Source organism: Hyperoodon ampullatus (assembly GCF_949752795.1).
Source record: "Hyperoodon ampullatus genome assembly, chromosome: 19".
Classification (NCBI taxonomy): domain Eukaryota; kingdom Metazoa; phylum Chordata; class Mammalia; order Artiodactyla; family Ziphiidae; genus Hyperoodon; species Hyperoodon ampullatus.
Genome location: NC_136932.1, coordinates 42,830,775 through 42,847,107, shown reverse-complemented (window position 1 = coordinate 42,847,107; position 16,333 = coordinate 42,830,775). Strand labels below are relative to the sequence as shown.

Here is a 16,333-nt window from a genome sequence, read left to right as displayed (position 1 = left end):
GTCCACATAAAAATCTGCACACAAATGTTTATAGCAGTTTTATTCATAATTGCCAAAATTTAGAAGCAACCAAGATATCCTTCAGTAGGTTAATGGATAAGTCAACTGTGGTACATTCAGACAATGGGATACTACTCAGTGCTTAAAAAAAAATGACCGGGGCTTCCCAGGTGGCACAGCGGTTGAGAGTCCGCCTGCCAATGCAGGGGACACGGGTTCGTGCCCCAGTCTGGGAAGATCCCACATGCCGCGGAGCGGCTGGGCCCGTGAGCCATGGCCGCTGAGCCTGCGCGTCCGGAGCCTGTGCTCTGCAGCGGGAGAGGCCACAACAGTGAGAGGCCCGCGTACCACAAAAAAAAAAAAAAAAAAAAAAAAAAAAGACCTATCAAGCCATGAAAAGACACAGAAGAACCTTAAATGCATATGACCAAGTGAAAGAAGCCAATCTGAAAGGGCCACCTACTGTATGATTCTAACTATGACATTCTGGAAAAGGCAAAAACTATGGAAACAGTAAAAATACCAGAGGTTGCCAGGGGTTAAGAGGAGGGAGGGAAGGAGGGAGGAACAGGCAGAGCACAAAGGTTTAGGGCAATAAAACTATACTGTATGATACTATAATGGTGGATACATGTAATTATACATTTGTCTAAACCCACAGAACACCACCAAGAGTGAACTCTAAGGTGAACTCTGGACATTAGGGGATAACGATGATTAGGCTCATCAATTGTAACAAATGAACCACTGGTTCTGGATGTTGATAGTAAGGGTGGTTGTGAATGTTTGGGGGCAGGAGATAATATGGGAACTCTGTACTTCACACTCAATTTTGCTATGAATCTAAAACTCCTCTAAAAAATAAAGTCTATTTAAAAAAAATAAAGATAGGTTTTATTCTATCATTTATTCTACAAATATATGGACGGCTACACTGTGCTAAGGACATTAACAATACTCAGTGCTAGCAAGAGGTGATCACTGGGCATTCTCAAACACTGCTGCTAAGAGTGTAAGCTGGCACAGCTTCTTAAGTAAGTAATCCAGCTATCAACAGCGCTAAAAGACTTCAAACCTTTTAAACCCAAATGCTAGCTTCTAAAAATATATTCTGGGGGCTTCCCTGGTGGCACAGTGGTTAAGAATCCACCTGCCAGTGCAGGGGACACGGGTTTGAGCCCTGGTCCAGGAAGATCCCACATGGCTGCGGAGCAACTAAGCCCGTGCGCCACAACTACTGAGCCTGCGCTACAGAGCTCACGAGCCACAACTACTGAGCCCGCACGCCTAGAGCCCGTGCTCCTCAGCAAGAGAAGCCACCGCAATGAGAAGCCCGCGCACCGCAATGAAGAGTAGCCCCCGCTCACTGCAACTAGAGAAAGCCCGCGCACAGCAACAAAGACCCAACACAGCCAAAAATAAATTAATTTAAAAACATATATATATATATTCCAATAAAACAATATGAAAAGCAGAAAATGGTTTAATGTTACAAAGATGTTAATAAAGCATTATTTATAATCCTAGAAAAGTGGAAAAAATGTGTGAAAACAGGGTAATGATTACGTTAATGTTAACATATTTACATGAGAATATTATTCAGCCATTAAACATGTTTACAAAGAATTTTATAACTCAATACTTATAATAAGTGAAAACAGTAGAATCAAACATTTTATATTCAGTATACTTTCAACTGTGTAAATAAAAACTTGAATATTCACACATACACATAGGAAGTAATGTCATTGCTGGGAAGCTGGTTTACAGGTGGTTTCCACCTTTTTTCCTAATATAATTTTTTCTAGTACTCAACAAAACCTAAAAGGTTAAATCTTTTAAAAGATTTTATGTAAGCTAATTATTATTTAGCTTACATAAAACAGGACAGAGTTGCTCCAGTAAGGTAAGAGTAAAATATGGTAAATGAGTAGAGAAAGAGAAATAAAAGAATATTTATGGGCAGGAAGGATAGAGAATTAATGATGAAAGATTCAGGAGATGAAAAAGGACAGAACTCATGCTGTATTAAAAGAAATTTTGCTTTCCAGAGACCTGAAGACACTGACTCCAGTATTAACAGTAAATACCAAGGCACATTTAATGCATTTTAATGTCAGGATATAAAACACGCACTTGGAAATTACATATTCAGAAGTGTCACCTTAATGAAAAAACATGATTCTAAGCAATGGCCCAAATAGCAGATGCCTCCTGGTCTTGCCACTCAGCTTTCAGTGTCTAGACTGACTTATTGACAGACTTTATTCTTGATTTGAACTCAATTCAAAACCTACTTATTGAGAACTTACAGCACACTAGGCAGTGTTCTAGATGCTTGCAATACATTAGTGAATAAAACAGGTCAAGGATCCCTATCTGCAGGGAGCTTACAACCTTGCAGATGAGTAGTAAGGGAAAACAAAGATACACACAAAAAACAAGTTATCTAGTATTTAGAAAATTGGTGTTATAAAAAAGGAACGTCCAACAGGATAGGGGACATGGGAGAACAGAGTGGGAGTGCAGCAGTGTGAACAGGATGGTCAGAGTATGCCACACGGAGGCAACACTTGAGCAAAGACTTACAGGAGATGAGACATACGCCACGCAGACAGCTGGAAGAAGAGCATTTCCAAGTAGAGAAAACTGCTAACGCAAAGGCCCAAAGGTGGGAGAAGCCCTGGCTGATCCGAGGACTTGCAAGAAGACCAGAGTAACTAAAGCAAAGTAAGTAAGCCAGGGTCTGGTCTGAATGAGACCAGAGACAGCAAGGAGGAGTGGGGAGGAGGGGGAGTTCCACATAGGAAGGCCTTGTAAAGACCATGGCTTTTGCTCTGAGAGAAATGGGAAGCTAGCAGGGGATTCTGAACAGAGGGACATGATGTTTTTAAAAGAATCACTGCTGTATAGAGAGCAGAGAGAGAGAAAGTGTGAGTGAGAGAGAGAGAGAGAGAGAGAGAGAGAGAGAGAGTGTGTGTGTGTGTGTGTGTGTGTGTGTGTGTGTGTTTGGAGTAGAGGGAGACAGGGGAACAGGACAGACCACACTTAGGAGTTTCAAATCTTCTGGATTGTCCTTCTCTTCGTGTTTAAAAAGAAGTTTTATTCACAAGGGGTATCCAGGCCATGTTTGCAAAGAGGGTTTTTGCTTCCAGTGTGGAATCTTGAAGAATGTGTCAATGGTCTGCAATTGTGTCCTCAGCAGGCATCTCAAAATAAAGATTACCAAACATTTATCTCTGCTCATTGCCCTGACATGAGTTCTGGGCATCACCCTCTCTCAGGGGAGAGGTGAAAAGAGGTTATGTAGAACAAGCAGTGATAACAGGATGACGTCACAGGTGTGCCTCAGAGAAGCCCCCAGTGAGTTCGGCTCATAACCACTCCACAGTGATTTACTCTACCCTGCCAACGCCAGCTGGAGGAGGGATGAAGAAAGCTGACACAGCCTTAAGCCCTGGGCAGGCATTATAAGATCTTTCTCCCTCCAGTCTCCTGCCAGCCCCTCCCCTCTTTGAACTGCTGATCCTTGCTTCAGTAGCCAACGTGTGAACAGCACGTGTCTGGATTTCAGAAACCTGCCCAGCAGTTGGAAATTCCCTGCAGCGTGTCAATTGCTGCATCTGCTCTTGGCACTTGGGGCAAGGGATCACATGGGCATTTTCTGAAATAAGCGTCAAGATGGGAGTCTTATATCTGAAGAGGGGACTAGAGAAGCCAGAAAACTCCAATTACAGTAAATAAATTCCTAAATATATGACAATCTGCCTTCTAAAAAGGAAACTGAGACATACAAGCCAACCAAACAGCTCTAAGAACAGCAGTAGTCAAAAACAAAAGCACAGAGCACCTTGACTAATGGAAAGGATTTTATGGGCCAACAGAGTTTACCAGCTCTGTAGTGTAATGTGGCTGAAACTAGAGAGCACTCTTTCCCAGATCTCTAGCTCACACCCTTTTGGCAATAAATGGCTTCTATCATTTCAGCTGCAGGCCTCCCTCCCCCTCCCTTTTACCTTTCTTTCCCACTCAAATCGTCCTCTAAGAAGTCTATACCTTGAACACCTCTTGGAAAAATTGAAAAATTTGAGCCCAGTAACACTATCTGCCATAAAACTAGGCTGTAGGAGCTGAAAAGGAGCTGCTCTTTGAAAAAGCAGCCTACCAGGCCCTTGCCACCCTAGATACAGGTGCCCCAATCACACTGCTCAGAGGCAGAGGTAAAAAAATGCTCAAGTCTGATGCTTCAAAGGAAAAAGGAATAACAGCATTTCCTCTAGTGACACAGCAGGCAGACTAGGAACCTAGGTCTACTCTCCCAAGGAAACAACTAATTATCCTGGAAAAGTATTTTTAAAATCTTTTTAGAAAGCAGTGATGAGTTAGTAAATTAAAAAGGAATCCTCTGGTCAGGAATTGAGTAAAGACAGGAAACTAGAGCTGTAAGTGTGAAATATGGTCAGACTTCACCCTAAGGACATTTGCTACCTGATGAACTTGAGCTTTGGTTTCCAAGGCTTCATGGGTACAGCCAACGTAAGAGGATGCCCAAGATCCCTGACATAAAGCTGAGATCCCACAGAGCTACACCCAAGTATAAGGGTGAGTCAGAAGTAACCCCTTGGGACTTCCCTGGTGGCACAGTGGTTAAGAATCCACATGCCAATGCAGGGGACACAGGTTCAAGCCCTGGTCTGGGAAGATCCCACATGCCACGGAGCAACTAAGCCCATGCGCCACAACTACTGAGCCTGCGCTCTAGAGCCCACGAGCCACCAACTACTGAGCCTGCGCGCCACAACTACTAAAGCCCACACGCCTAGAGCCCATGCTCTGCAACAAGAGAAGCCACCACAATGAGAAGCCCGTGCACTGCAACGAAGGGTAGCCCCCACTCGCCACAACTAGGGAAAGCCTGCGCACAGCAACGAAGACCCAACGCAGCCAAATAAATTAATAAATTAATTTTTTTTAAGAAAAGGAAGAAGTAACCCTCAGACCCTTGATAAGACAGCTAGAAAACTGACTATATCAAACCCTGGGGCTGACTAGAAGAGAAAAAAATATTATACTGAAAGTATAGACTATACACTAGCCCTCACAGGGGTGTGCAGCCTGAATTCACATTATCTGAGTGGTCCAAAAACCCTCAAGCAGATATTTTAATTAGAATGATCATTCTAGACTCCCCCCACCAGGCTGTAGCAAACTCAAATCTTTTCCCCATTTTCATCCCAGGTCTCCAAGAATTCCCACTTATGAAATCCCACAGAAAATAAGCAGATTACAGAAAAAAAATTAAATTACAGAGGAAACAAGGCACATATGCAACAACCAGCAGAAACAAGAGATGAGGAGAAACTCACCTAAAAGGACCCCTTGATCAGAGTACATAAAATAACCAGGGTTAATACATTAAAAAATAAATAAAAGACAAGCTCACAAATATGTTCAGGAAACAAGAAACTATAGAAAAAGAGCAGATTTAGGGGGGGAAAAAAACAAAAATGGAAATAAAAATGTATAATTGAAATAAAATCTCAGCAAGGCATGTTTAGCAGATTAGATACAGCTAAGAAAAGATTCAGTGACAGAGTTAAGGAAATTATGAGGAATGTAGCACACAAAAAAAGAGTCAGAAAAATGAGAGAGAGGTTTAAGAGACATGAAAGACAGAAGGAGAAGAGAAAGCACTGGCAGATGCAGTATTTAAAAAAAGAATGCTAAGAGTTTTCTACAACTGCTGAAATCAACTCACAGATACATGAAGCCCAACAAATCCTTAGCAGGAAAAATTTTAAAATAAGTACAAACCTAGACAAATCATTAAAACTGTAGAACATCAAAGAGTTAAAAAAAAAAAAAAAAAAAGCACCCAGAAAGAATAGATGACTTTTAAAAGGACAATGAGACTGATGGCTGACTTTTAATCAGCAACACTAACAGCCCAGAGACAGTAAAATATCTTCAATGGGCTGAAGAAAAGGAACTGTTAACCTAGAGTTCTATTACCGGTGAATATAGATCTTTTAGGAATAGGGAAAATAAAGGCTTTTCAGACAAAAATTGAAAAAGTTTGTCATCAAAAGAATGTCACAATAAATTCTAAAGAATATACTTCAGGCAGAAAGAAGATGATCCCAGGGAATTCCCTGGTGGTCCACTGGTTAGGACACTACACTCTCACTGCCAAGAGCCTGGGTTCCATCCCTGGTCGGAGAACTAAGATCCCACAAGCCACGTGGTGTGGCCAAAAAAAAAAAAAGAAAAAAGAAAATGATCCCTGGTGGAGGGTCTGAAATGCAAAAAGGAATGAAAAGAAAGTAGTAAATATATAGGTGAGTCTAAACAAATATTTAACATAAAAACAACAGCAACAACAATAATAATGAAAACAAAACAGAAATGAAAACAGTAATACTTGTCTTGTAGGGTTTAAAACGAAAAAAATAATTAAAACAGCTGGCAACAGCAGAATATAACCAGAGAAGATAAAGTTGGAAGAGAACAGACAGAATTTAAGTATTCCAGGGTATCTGTATTATTTAGAAGGAGAGTGAAAATGCTGAAAAACTTTTGACTTTTGGCAAGGTAAATATGCACGCTTTAATTCCAAGAGTAACCACCAAAAAAAAAAAAAAAAAGGAAACAAGTCGGGGGACGAGGAGAAAGAACAGGGGGAAAATCCAGAAAAAGTAAGAAAGGAGAAAAAAAGAAACAGAATAGGTAGGAGAATGGAAAAACACTGGGAGAAAATATTTGCAAAATATATATCTGATAAGGGGCTTATATTCAGATTATATAAAGAACTCTTAAAACTTTTTCAATAATAAAAACAACTTGGTTTTAAAAATGGGCAAGGGAATTCCCTGGCAGTCCAGTGGTTAAGACTCTGTGCTCTCACTGCAGGGGGCCGGGGTTTGATCCCTGCTCAGGGAACTAAGATCCCACAAGCCACATGGCGTGGTCTGAAACAAAATAAAATAAAACTAGAAAAAAAAATTTTTTTAAAAGGGCAAAAATATTTAAATAGGCACAAAGAAGATATACAAATGGTAAGTAAGCACATGGAAAGTCATCATCCTTGGTCATTAGGGAAACACAAATTAAAACCAAAATGAAATAGCTCTGCACATCCACTAACATAGCTAAAGTAAGAAAGACAGACAATACCTAATGTTGGCAAGGAAGCAAAGAAACTGGGACTCTCTCACACACTGCTGGAGGGAACGTAAAATGGTTCAACCACTTTGGAAAACAGTTTAGCAGTTTCTTATAAAGTTAAACATACGTTTATGACCCAGGAAATCCACTCCTAGGTATTTACCCAAGAGGGATGAAAATCTATGTTCGCAAAAAGACATTCATACAAATGTTCATGGCAGTTTTATTCATAGTAGCCCAAAACTAGAAACAACCCAAATGTTCATCAACAGGTAACTAGATAAACAAAACTGTAGTATAGCCATAAGACAGAATACCATTCAGTAATACAAAGTAATGAAATACTGATACATATAACAACATGAATAAATCTCAGAAACATTACACTGAGCAAAAGAAGCCAGACACAGAAGAGTACACAATGTATGATTCCATTTATATGAAACTCTAGAAAAGACACATCCAATGTATGGTGACAGAAAGTGCATCAGTGGTTTCCTGGGGCCAGGGATAGGGATAGAGATCAACTGGGATGGGCATAAAGAGAACTTTTTGGGATGATAGAAACGTTCTGTATCTTGACTGTGATGATGACTAGTTACCTGGGTATATAAATTGGCCAAACTCACTGAAATGCACACTCAAAATGGGTACATTTTAGTGTATGTAAACTTGACCTCAATAGAACTGATTTTTAAAAATAGGACGGCATTACATAACTGTCAATGGACTCAATGCTCATAATAGCCTCAAAGAGAAGACAACTCAAATGTCCACAAACAGAAGAATGGATAAACTGCAATAAATGAATAAAATGTAGTACTGTAGCAATGCAAAATGAATGAACTACAAACTACACATATCGACATGGACAGATTCACAAACACTACCTGGAACAAAATAAGCCAGAGAGAAAAGAATATAAATAATATTATTAGCATGATTTCATTTACATGCAAACAAAAGCAAACTATGTTCTGTTTAGAGGCATATACAATACTTAGATGATAACACTATAAAGAAAAGCTAAGGAATTAATTCCACAAGTCAGGATGATGGCTCCTGCAAGGGTGAGAGGGAACTACCATGAGGATGAAAAACACAGGGAACAGTTCTGAGGTACTGACAATATTTTATTTCTTAACCTGGGTGCTGGCTGTATGTGCATTCACTTTATTGTTCTTTCAAATATTTTATACTTTCATACCCTTTTCAGTATGAATGACATACCCACCTTCCCTTCAGGCCAAAAAAAGAATCACAGTCTCATTTAAGAATGGCATGTGAGGGCTTCCCTGGTGGCGCAGTGGTTGAGAGTCCGCCTGCCGATGCAGGGGACATGGGTTCGTGCCCCGGTCTGGGAAGATCCCACATGCCGCGGAATGGCTGGGCCCGTGAGCCATTGCTGCTGAGCCTGCGCGTCTGGAGCCTGTGCTCCGCAACGGGAGAGGCCACAACAGTGAGAGGCCCGCGTACCGCAAAAAAAAAAAAAAAAAAAAAAGAATGGCATATGAAAAACCTCTTTTCAAAAAGCAAGGCGGATACTAGAAAAGATGGTGAAAATAAGAAACAATGTTCCTAAAAAGTACTTTTTTTTTTTTTTTTTTTTTTTTTTTTTTTTTTTTGTATTACGTGGGCTTCTCACTGCTGTGGCCTCTCCCGTTGCGGAGCACAGGCTCTGGACGCGCAGGCCCAGTAGCCATGGCTCACGGGCCTAGCCGCTCCGCGGCATGTGGGATCCTCCCAGACCGGGGCACGAACCCGCGTCCCCTGCATCGGCAGGCGGACTCTCAACCACTGCGCCACCAGGGAAGCCCTAAAAAGTACTTTTTTATTTTAAAGAGACACTACATATCCCAAGCAAGAGAAAGACTCAACACTTCTTTTACGAACTGGTCATGAAAAATGCTTTCCATTGTGAGGGGAGAGTGCCCTCACCTATGACAGTGGTAAACATGGACCCCAGACAACCCTGACTTGCTCACACCATGTCCTTCTGCCAGCTTATTACCTGTGGCTCCACTTGAGCCTCAAGCAACTTGGGAGAATTCTGACTCCCTCAACTCCCTCACTTCTACTTCTGTTCCTCTTCTCAGATCAGACTCAAGGATCACTTTCTTCATCAAAGAACAGCAGCTGCTCAGATTGCGGGGGGAGGGGGGAAGCAGGGTGGGATCCCTTGCTTTGTTTAGCTGTCTCAATCAGGTCCAAAGAAATTTTTGTGGGCCTTCTCATTCAGAAGGCTTGACCCTTGAGACCTAGGTGTAATTTACTAGCTGTGCAAACCTTGCTTAAGCTACTCAACTTTTCTGATATATTTCTCACCACCTATGGAATAGGACACAAAATATCTGTCCCACCTGTCTCAGAGGGCTGATGGGAGAAATCAAATGAGAATACATATGTAGCAACTATAAAATGTCATCACGTATTATCACAGTGTTGTTCTGTTGTTGTCATTACTGGCCACTACCTCTGAAAGCTACAATTCTTCCCCAGATCAACATTTAGTTGGTTAGGGTCCAAAGTACAACTTACTCCCCCTAACCCCCATCCCCAGAACATACTCATTTCCCCTGTGTATTCAACAAGTAGCACACATCTGGCCCGCGCCCTCCATAAAATCTAGAATTTTACTCCTCAGGAAAAGCTTAAAGAGAGTTCAGAAAAGGGAGCTGGAAGTCCTGCTGCCAGCATCAACCCTAACCCCTAATAATGTCTCCCTTTCAGAATAAGTCCATCCAGGAGGAAAAAAAAATCAAATTGAGAAGCTATAAAATGGCAACAGAGATGAGGTTTCTAGCCCACGTTAATGACCAGGCCACGATCGGATACTGCACTTCCGCACTGCAAGGCAAAGCAGCCATGGACACCAAACCACACAGTCACCTTGGGGCAAAACCAGAAATTATTTCGTCAGCCGACATGGTAAGAGGCTTAATTTCATTGATATGAGTGAATTTTCTCATTTCTTTAGCTTTTCACAACTGCTTCTCCTCCCTCAGCCTAAAGTAATGGATTCATTCTGAAAACAAGGACCCTGGAATTCAGAATAGGGAAGATAGGAAGATGCCTTGACAAACTCACTTCCTTCATTTTTTCTTCTTTTCCAGGGAATGCGGAGGGAAGAAGTCCATGCTAAGCAGCCTGTTGATAGTTCTATCTCCCCGAGAGGGCATGGCTGAGGGATGCATCCTCCCCTGGCCTGCCTCCTAAAGCCTAGCCTCTTCTGACCTCTGAATCTATTTCTCACATAATTTGTTGGCCACGCTGGCTGTTTCTTCGTTTATTTGCTCTAAACTGAGCAGTCCTGAAAACGAAGGTCAGGCAGTGCTGATTACCTGCAGAAATCTATCCACACAGATCCTTGAGGAGAAAGAGCCCAAGGGCTTCTACCGCCAGAGACAGACAAGGAGGAAGGAGAGGGGCAGTTTACACAGCTAAACTCAAGCCTAACCCTTTACGAAAGGTGGATTTCCTGTACAACTGTTCTGACAAGCAGAGGATCAGGCACTTCATATATTCTGCTTGGGTAAGAGACTCAGACAGAAGTGAATTGCCACAGAGGAGCAAATTGCTTTACTAAAGGTCTCTAAGGTGGTAATGTGCCACAGACAAAGACATTTTGGTTGTGAATTGAACTTCTCAACCGGAGTCAACCTGCATACACAACCACAGCGTGAAGGTGTGTGGTTCCCATCTCAAGCAGCCCACACACTGGGGTTAAGCTCTATCGGTCCCGTATTAACAGCTGCGATTCTCTATCCCTCTGGAGGCATGCATGTGGCACTCCCTCCTACCACCTCCTGCAATTCAGGATTACTAACAAACCATAAAAGCAAGCATAAATGATAAAGAAAGGAATGCCAGCCTAGCCCTGCCTCAATCCCAGGCCCTAAATGTTCCCTAAGAACAGGGAGCACCAACGGCGCACACAAGCAGTGTCTCTTGGGTGCCCTCTTGCTGCCACCAGGGCTTTTCTGCAAGGCTGTAGTGGAGACCTACTCTATGAACTGGTAGGGGAGGAAAAAGAGGAGGAAAAAGAGGGGGAAGAAGAGGGGGAAAAAGAGGGGGCCAGGGCACAGAAAAGGGAAGTTATTCCAGTGGTGGCCAATGAATAACATCCAGTGATTTATAGGAAGTATAATCCAATAATACAGTAAAATAAAACAGTGTGTGCCTGAGATGGTTTTGATTCCAGGAATTATAAAACATATTTTTTAAAAAGACAGAGAGAGAGAGAGAGAGAGAGAGAGAGAGAGCGCAAGAGGAGGAGAGAAAAAGAGGGGGAAAAAAAGGGGGCCAGATTGGAGCAAATTGGGCACAGATGGGGGGTGCAATGGGGTTTCAGTGATGCCCTACCACAAATGTTGCTTCAATTATTCCTCTTCAAGAAACTAGAGTTTTATTTCCTTAAATTACAGAATTTAAAAAAAAATTAAAATTCTTAGAGTGCTTGTGGTTTAGATCAACCATTCCCCCTCCAGCACCACATCAGCCAATCAGATGGCTACTGAAGTGTTAAATGCTGAGGCACATGGAGAAGGCCCCGTTTCTCCCTTCAGGAATGCTGCAGAGAGATCACCAACTGTGACATCACTCTGGGAACCACCTATCTCACCACCACCCATCACTCGCCAAAGGGTAATTTTGGACAAAGGCCAGGAAGGAAACACACTGTTCAATGAGGGCTGGCCTGCCCAGAACCTGGCCTTCCTCATCCATGCATTCAATGAATACTTACTGAGTGCCTAAGAAATACCAGGCACCATGCTAATGGCCCCAAACACCCCTCAAATTTATCTGTCCCCAACCACTTCAGTGTAGGTATTAGGATTCTAGACTCTGTAGTCCCACTGAAGTAGGCTTTTTGCATAGGGCCCATATGAGGGGAGGAGATAAAGGTATCCCCACCAGTAGCCCTGAATTTGTGAGTTTTAAGATCACTGCTGAGACCTGAAAGTTTAGTTGGTTAAATGATGTGGCAAAACTCATTTTCCCTTATTGGAAGGGGGACAAATCTCACAACCTCTGCCTCCCTGAGCTCCAGGAAAAACTATAACCTAGGAAAGGGGAAAGATGCCTGTCATTCACCACCATCTAAGTTTTTCCCCTCCGTTTGGCTTGTGAGGTGTCCAAAGCTTTAAAACAGTTCTATGTCTCTCGACCCCAAGGAAAGCACATTTGAAAAGTAATCACACTAAAGTGTTAGTAACAGTATCATTTCCACCCGGGACTACTGGTATTTTGAAAAGAGGGCTTATACAAGGGTAGCATCAAACACACACAAAAAAGAATCAGAGGCATCAGCAAAGGACGTACTTTTTAGTAAGGACGTCCCTGCTGCCCTCCTTAAGTACCACATCTACAGGGAAGGGTCAGGCACAGATTGAGAGGATTCTGACTGCTTTGGGGGGCCACAGATCACCGCTGTTTCAGGCTGGAACGTTCCTTCTCCACAGAGTCCAGGAACTGACATATGCAAACACCCACCCAGAAGGACACGTCCAAGAAGGAACGGAAAGAAAAATGATGGCCCAGATGTTCTGTAACTTGCAGTGACTGCCAAATCACCACAGACCCCAAGCACCTGGGAGGGCCAGGCAGCAGCAGGCCCTTGCTTCCTGGTTTCAGACAGCCAGGGTCCCGCGGCTGGGTGGCGACTCTGACAGCAAGCAGACTGGCCTGGAGAGAAGCCTTCAGAAGGGCACCGGCTGACGGGACTTGGGGGCTGAACACTCAGGGCTGATTTATCACTTCCTTACTCATAAAAATGTGATTCAAACTGCTGCTGATTAGTGAAGGATTTAAATCTTTACCCTCTCCCCAACCCCCTTCCCTCTCCACCCCCGGCACAGATGCTGCTGCTCAGCCACAACACCCCCTTCTTGCCACTGTCCGTGCAAGCACAGCACAGGGGCCCAGAGAAGATGACTCATGTGCTGGGAAATGGAAAAGCGCATCTTCCCACCAGCCAGCTCGGCTGAGTGCTCACCCCTCTCCCAATGGCAGCCCACACAGTGGGGTCTGGACGGCCGCCTCAGCTGCACACCGGGGACTTGGCAGCACGTCCACAGAGCTCTCTGTCCTGGCTGAGTGTTATATCCTGTGGCCCAGGCTGTTTTCCCTGAAACACCCTGGGAGCTTCTGACCACCTCAGCTCATACTCCTCTCGGCCCCAGCTGCCTGCCCCCGGGAGGTGAGCGCCAGGACAAAGCCAGAACCAGTGGTAGGGTCTCACGCACAGGCTGCGACATGTCCTTCCTGGCTATCAGGTCCTCATTATGACCGACCATGGAAAGGAGTCCTAGAAAAAGTACCCTGGCCTCAAAAGGGGAACCACTTACTTCCTTCTTTCTCTGTTCTCACCATCTCACCTTCCTTTCACCCATATTTTCTTAACTTTTACTTTACAACAGCTCCAAGAAAAGGACTCACTGGTGGCCTATGAAAGGGCCAACGTATTCCTTTCCATGGAGCAGAAGTTGCTGACAACAGATGCTCCACAGGCAAGAGCTGCGGGGTCTTTACATCCCCACCTCCAGGTCACTCGATGCAGGAACAGTGCCTTGGCAGAGGCTGCAGCCCTGGGACAGGCAGCTTGCTGTTGCTAGAGGGAGGCAGGAAAGTGAAGAGGAAGGCACCTAGGGAGGCCCCATTCCCTGAGTCCAGTGAGCTTCCCACTTGGTAGCCCAACCAGCAGAGTAACGATGAAGGGATCAATCTCCCTCCCCTCTGGACTGATGGCCTCACCACACTTTTCAAACTTTATTTCCTCCTTCCTGGAAACCTCCACTGCCCCTCAGGACTGCATGCTTCCTCAGAACTGTTCTTGGGAATATTTAGCCAAGTTCAAAATGGCATCTAAGCCTCTGCATCTCACCTTCTTCCGGGAATTCTAAATGCTGCAGCAGGCAGCGCGAAAGCAGAAAACCCTTTAGGATTCAGATGTGATTGAAAACCCAGGCAAACTAGCAGAGGACCTTGCAGAGTCCCAGGAGGAGCCAAGTTTCAAGGGAAAGTGCAGCATACCCACTCATCAGGGGAGAACACCCCCCTGCAGCAGGCTGAAGCATAACCTAAATACAAATGGGAAGGGAAACAAATCAACTTCGGAGTGAGAGAAATCACTAAGAAAAGGTGCGATGAAAGAACTAGTGACCCTCTGTCCAGAAACACCAGGTCTGTTTTACAATGGACTCTCCATAGGGTAGTTCCCGCTTCTTGGCATTTCAGATGATAAGCTTCCAGCCCTGAGACCAGACACTCTCTGCCAGTGCTCTGAAACGATTCTTTGGCAGCATGGACCAAATCTCCTTTGCAAACAAACACACAAAATAATGTCACCTCCATGCTACAGATTTCCATCAAGTCAAACCCCATCATCCTTACCTCAGTGGGGTGGAGGAAAGGGAAGGGGAGGGGAGGGATCCGGTAACATCCTTCAACTGTGACCTGGTCATCAGAACATTTAAAAATCCTGCCAATCAGCACCACCCCCATTTCTCCTACCCCAGCCCCCACCTCATGTTAAAAAAACCCCAGTGTTCAGAAAAGCATTTCGGAATGCACACTAGTGCATTTGCCAAATTCTGGGCCTGGTGATTTTTGTGCTTCCAGATTTGAGTCACCAAAGCTCATCGATTCTCTGTTCTTACTCCCTGGCAGACTCCCACAAGGGATATCCCATAGGGAACTAGACTTTTCCATATTGAACAAACAGGGTACATGAGTCCAGAAACAGCTATTCCCAATCCCTGCCAAGCGTATGGTCTCTGCAATGAAACATTTCAGCAATGCCTCCCCCCCTGGGAGAGGCTCTGGGTCTGCAGCCTCCAAGAGGCCTTGCTGCTGCCTTTAGCATGGCCAGATGTGCAACAGCATCTCTGGGTTTGCAAATTAAGCTCTATACCCATGATTCCCTCCAACCATCCCACCCAAGCACTAGAGAGTCATACAGATTTCAGAGAGTCAATTAAAGATCTGAAAGGCAACGGAAGAAAAGGGTGTGTGTGTGTGTGTGTGTGTGTATTTGTGTGTTTTGGGGGGACTGTGTAGTGGTATGGTAGCATAGGAAAGAAGCTAGATTAATCTTTACCTGTCTAGATAAAGAAACTGGACATTCCTTACCTTTCAATTGGGAGTTGTGTACAGCAAACATGTTGATGGTCATAAGCTGCAGCATGCGGGTACTTCCAATAGGAGAGGGACTATGCTGCAGCAACACCTGGAACTCCTTGAGGACCTTCTCAGCCACTGCAGGGAATGTCTCCATCCTACAAATACAGCCAGCCCATCAGTGAGGCACATCCCCAAGAGCACTCGGTGTACACACAGACACACACAGACACACACAGACACACACACACACACACACTCACACACTCATTCTCTCTCTCTCCGCATCCCCCACCCCGGAAAAGCAGACGGCTAACGCCTAGGACATTTCTTTGCTACTTTCACAAACCTTCCTAGTACCCTAAGGTTGTGAACAAATTTAAGAGAAAGAAGTTCAGAGCTTAGAGATGGAAATAACTCAATTTTTGGATAAATCGCCATGAGTTTTCATGCTTTGGTATGCTATTTCCTAACCTCTGGCAATAACTGGATTCAAGCTGAAATCAAAGTTTCTCTCTGAAACAATCAGTTTTTCTAAATAGTGAACAAATTTCCTTTAAGCTCTAAGACCAGCATATTCCCCAAACTCTGGTATGAAAACCATATTCTATGAAGAGGTACGTGAATCTAAAGATTCTTCACTCAAAGCTTTACTTCAGAAAGCCAAACGCAGTTCTGCTGCCGTCTACTTAGGGACTCTCACACTAATCGCTCCACCTAAGGATCCCAAATCTCCCCTGGAAGAATCCCTCAACCTAGGGCCCTGATGATCTGTTTCGGTCTTTCCTGTGTTGCTGTCCTCCTCCCTCTCACAAGCCTCTGCTCATCAGGGTCTGTATGTTTTCAGGCCAGTGGAAATATAATGCCCTGGCCAACTGCCACTCCCAATACAGGAAGAGCCTGTAATGTAGGGAGGTAGAAATCTAGCCAGTGACCCAGGGCTCCTAAAGAGAGGTCATTCAAACCACTGCCTGCCAGAAGTGGCCACAAACAGTGGTGCATGCCTGGAGCTCCTCTGGCAACAGGAACAAACCACAGCTGAAGTCCTCAG

At 44.1% G+C, this 16,333-nt stretch overlaps 1 protein-coding gene across 1 annotated transcript in view; it reads right to left on the bottom strand.

Annotated features, from left to right (window-relative positions):
- SMG6 (SMG6 nonsense mediated mRNA decay factor) overlaps positions 1-16,333 on the bottom strand; it is a 229,655-nt gene that overhangs the window by 155,652 nt on the left and 57,670 nt on the right. Inside the window, exon 10 of the mRNA XM_079725665.1 lies at positions 15,295-15,440. Within this exon, the coding sequence (XP_079581791.1) occupies positions 15,295-15,440 (146 nt within the window). The remainder of the gene's footprint in view (positions 1-15,294; positions 15,441-16,333) is intronic.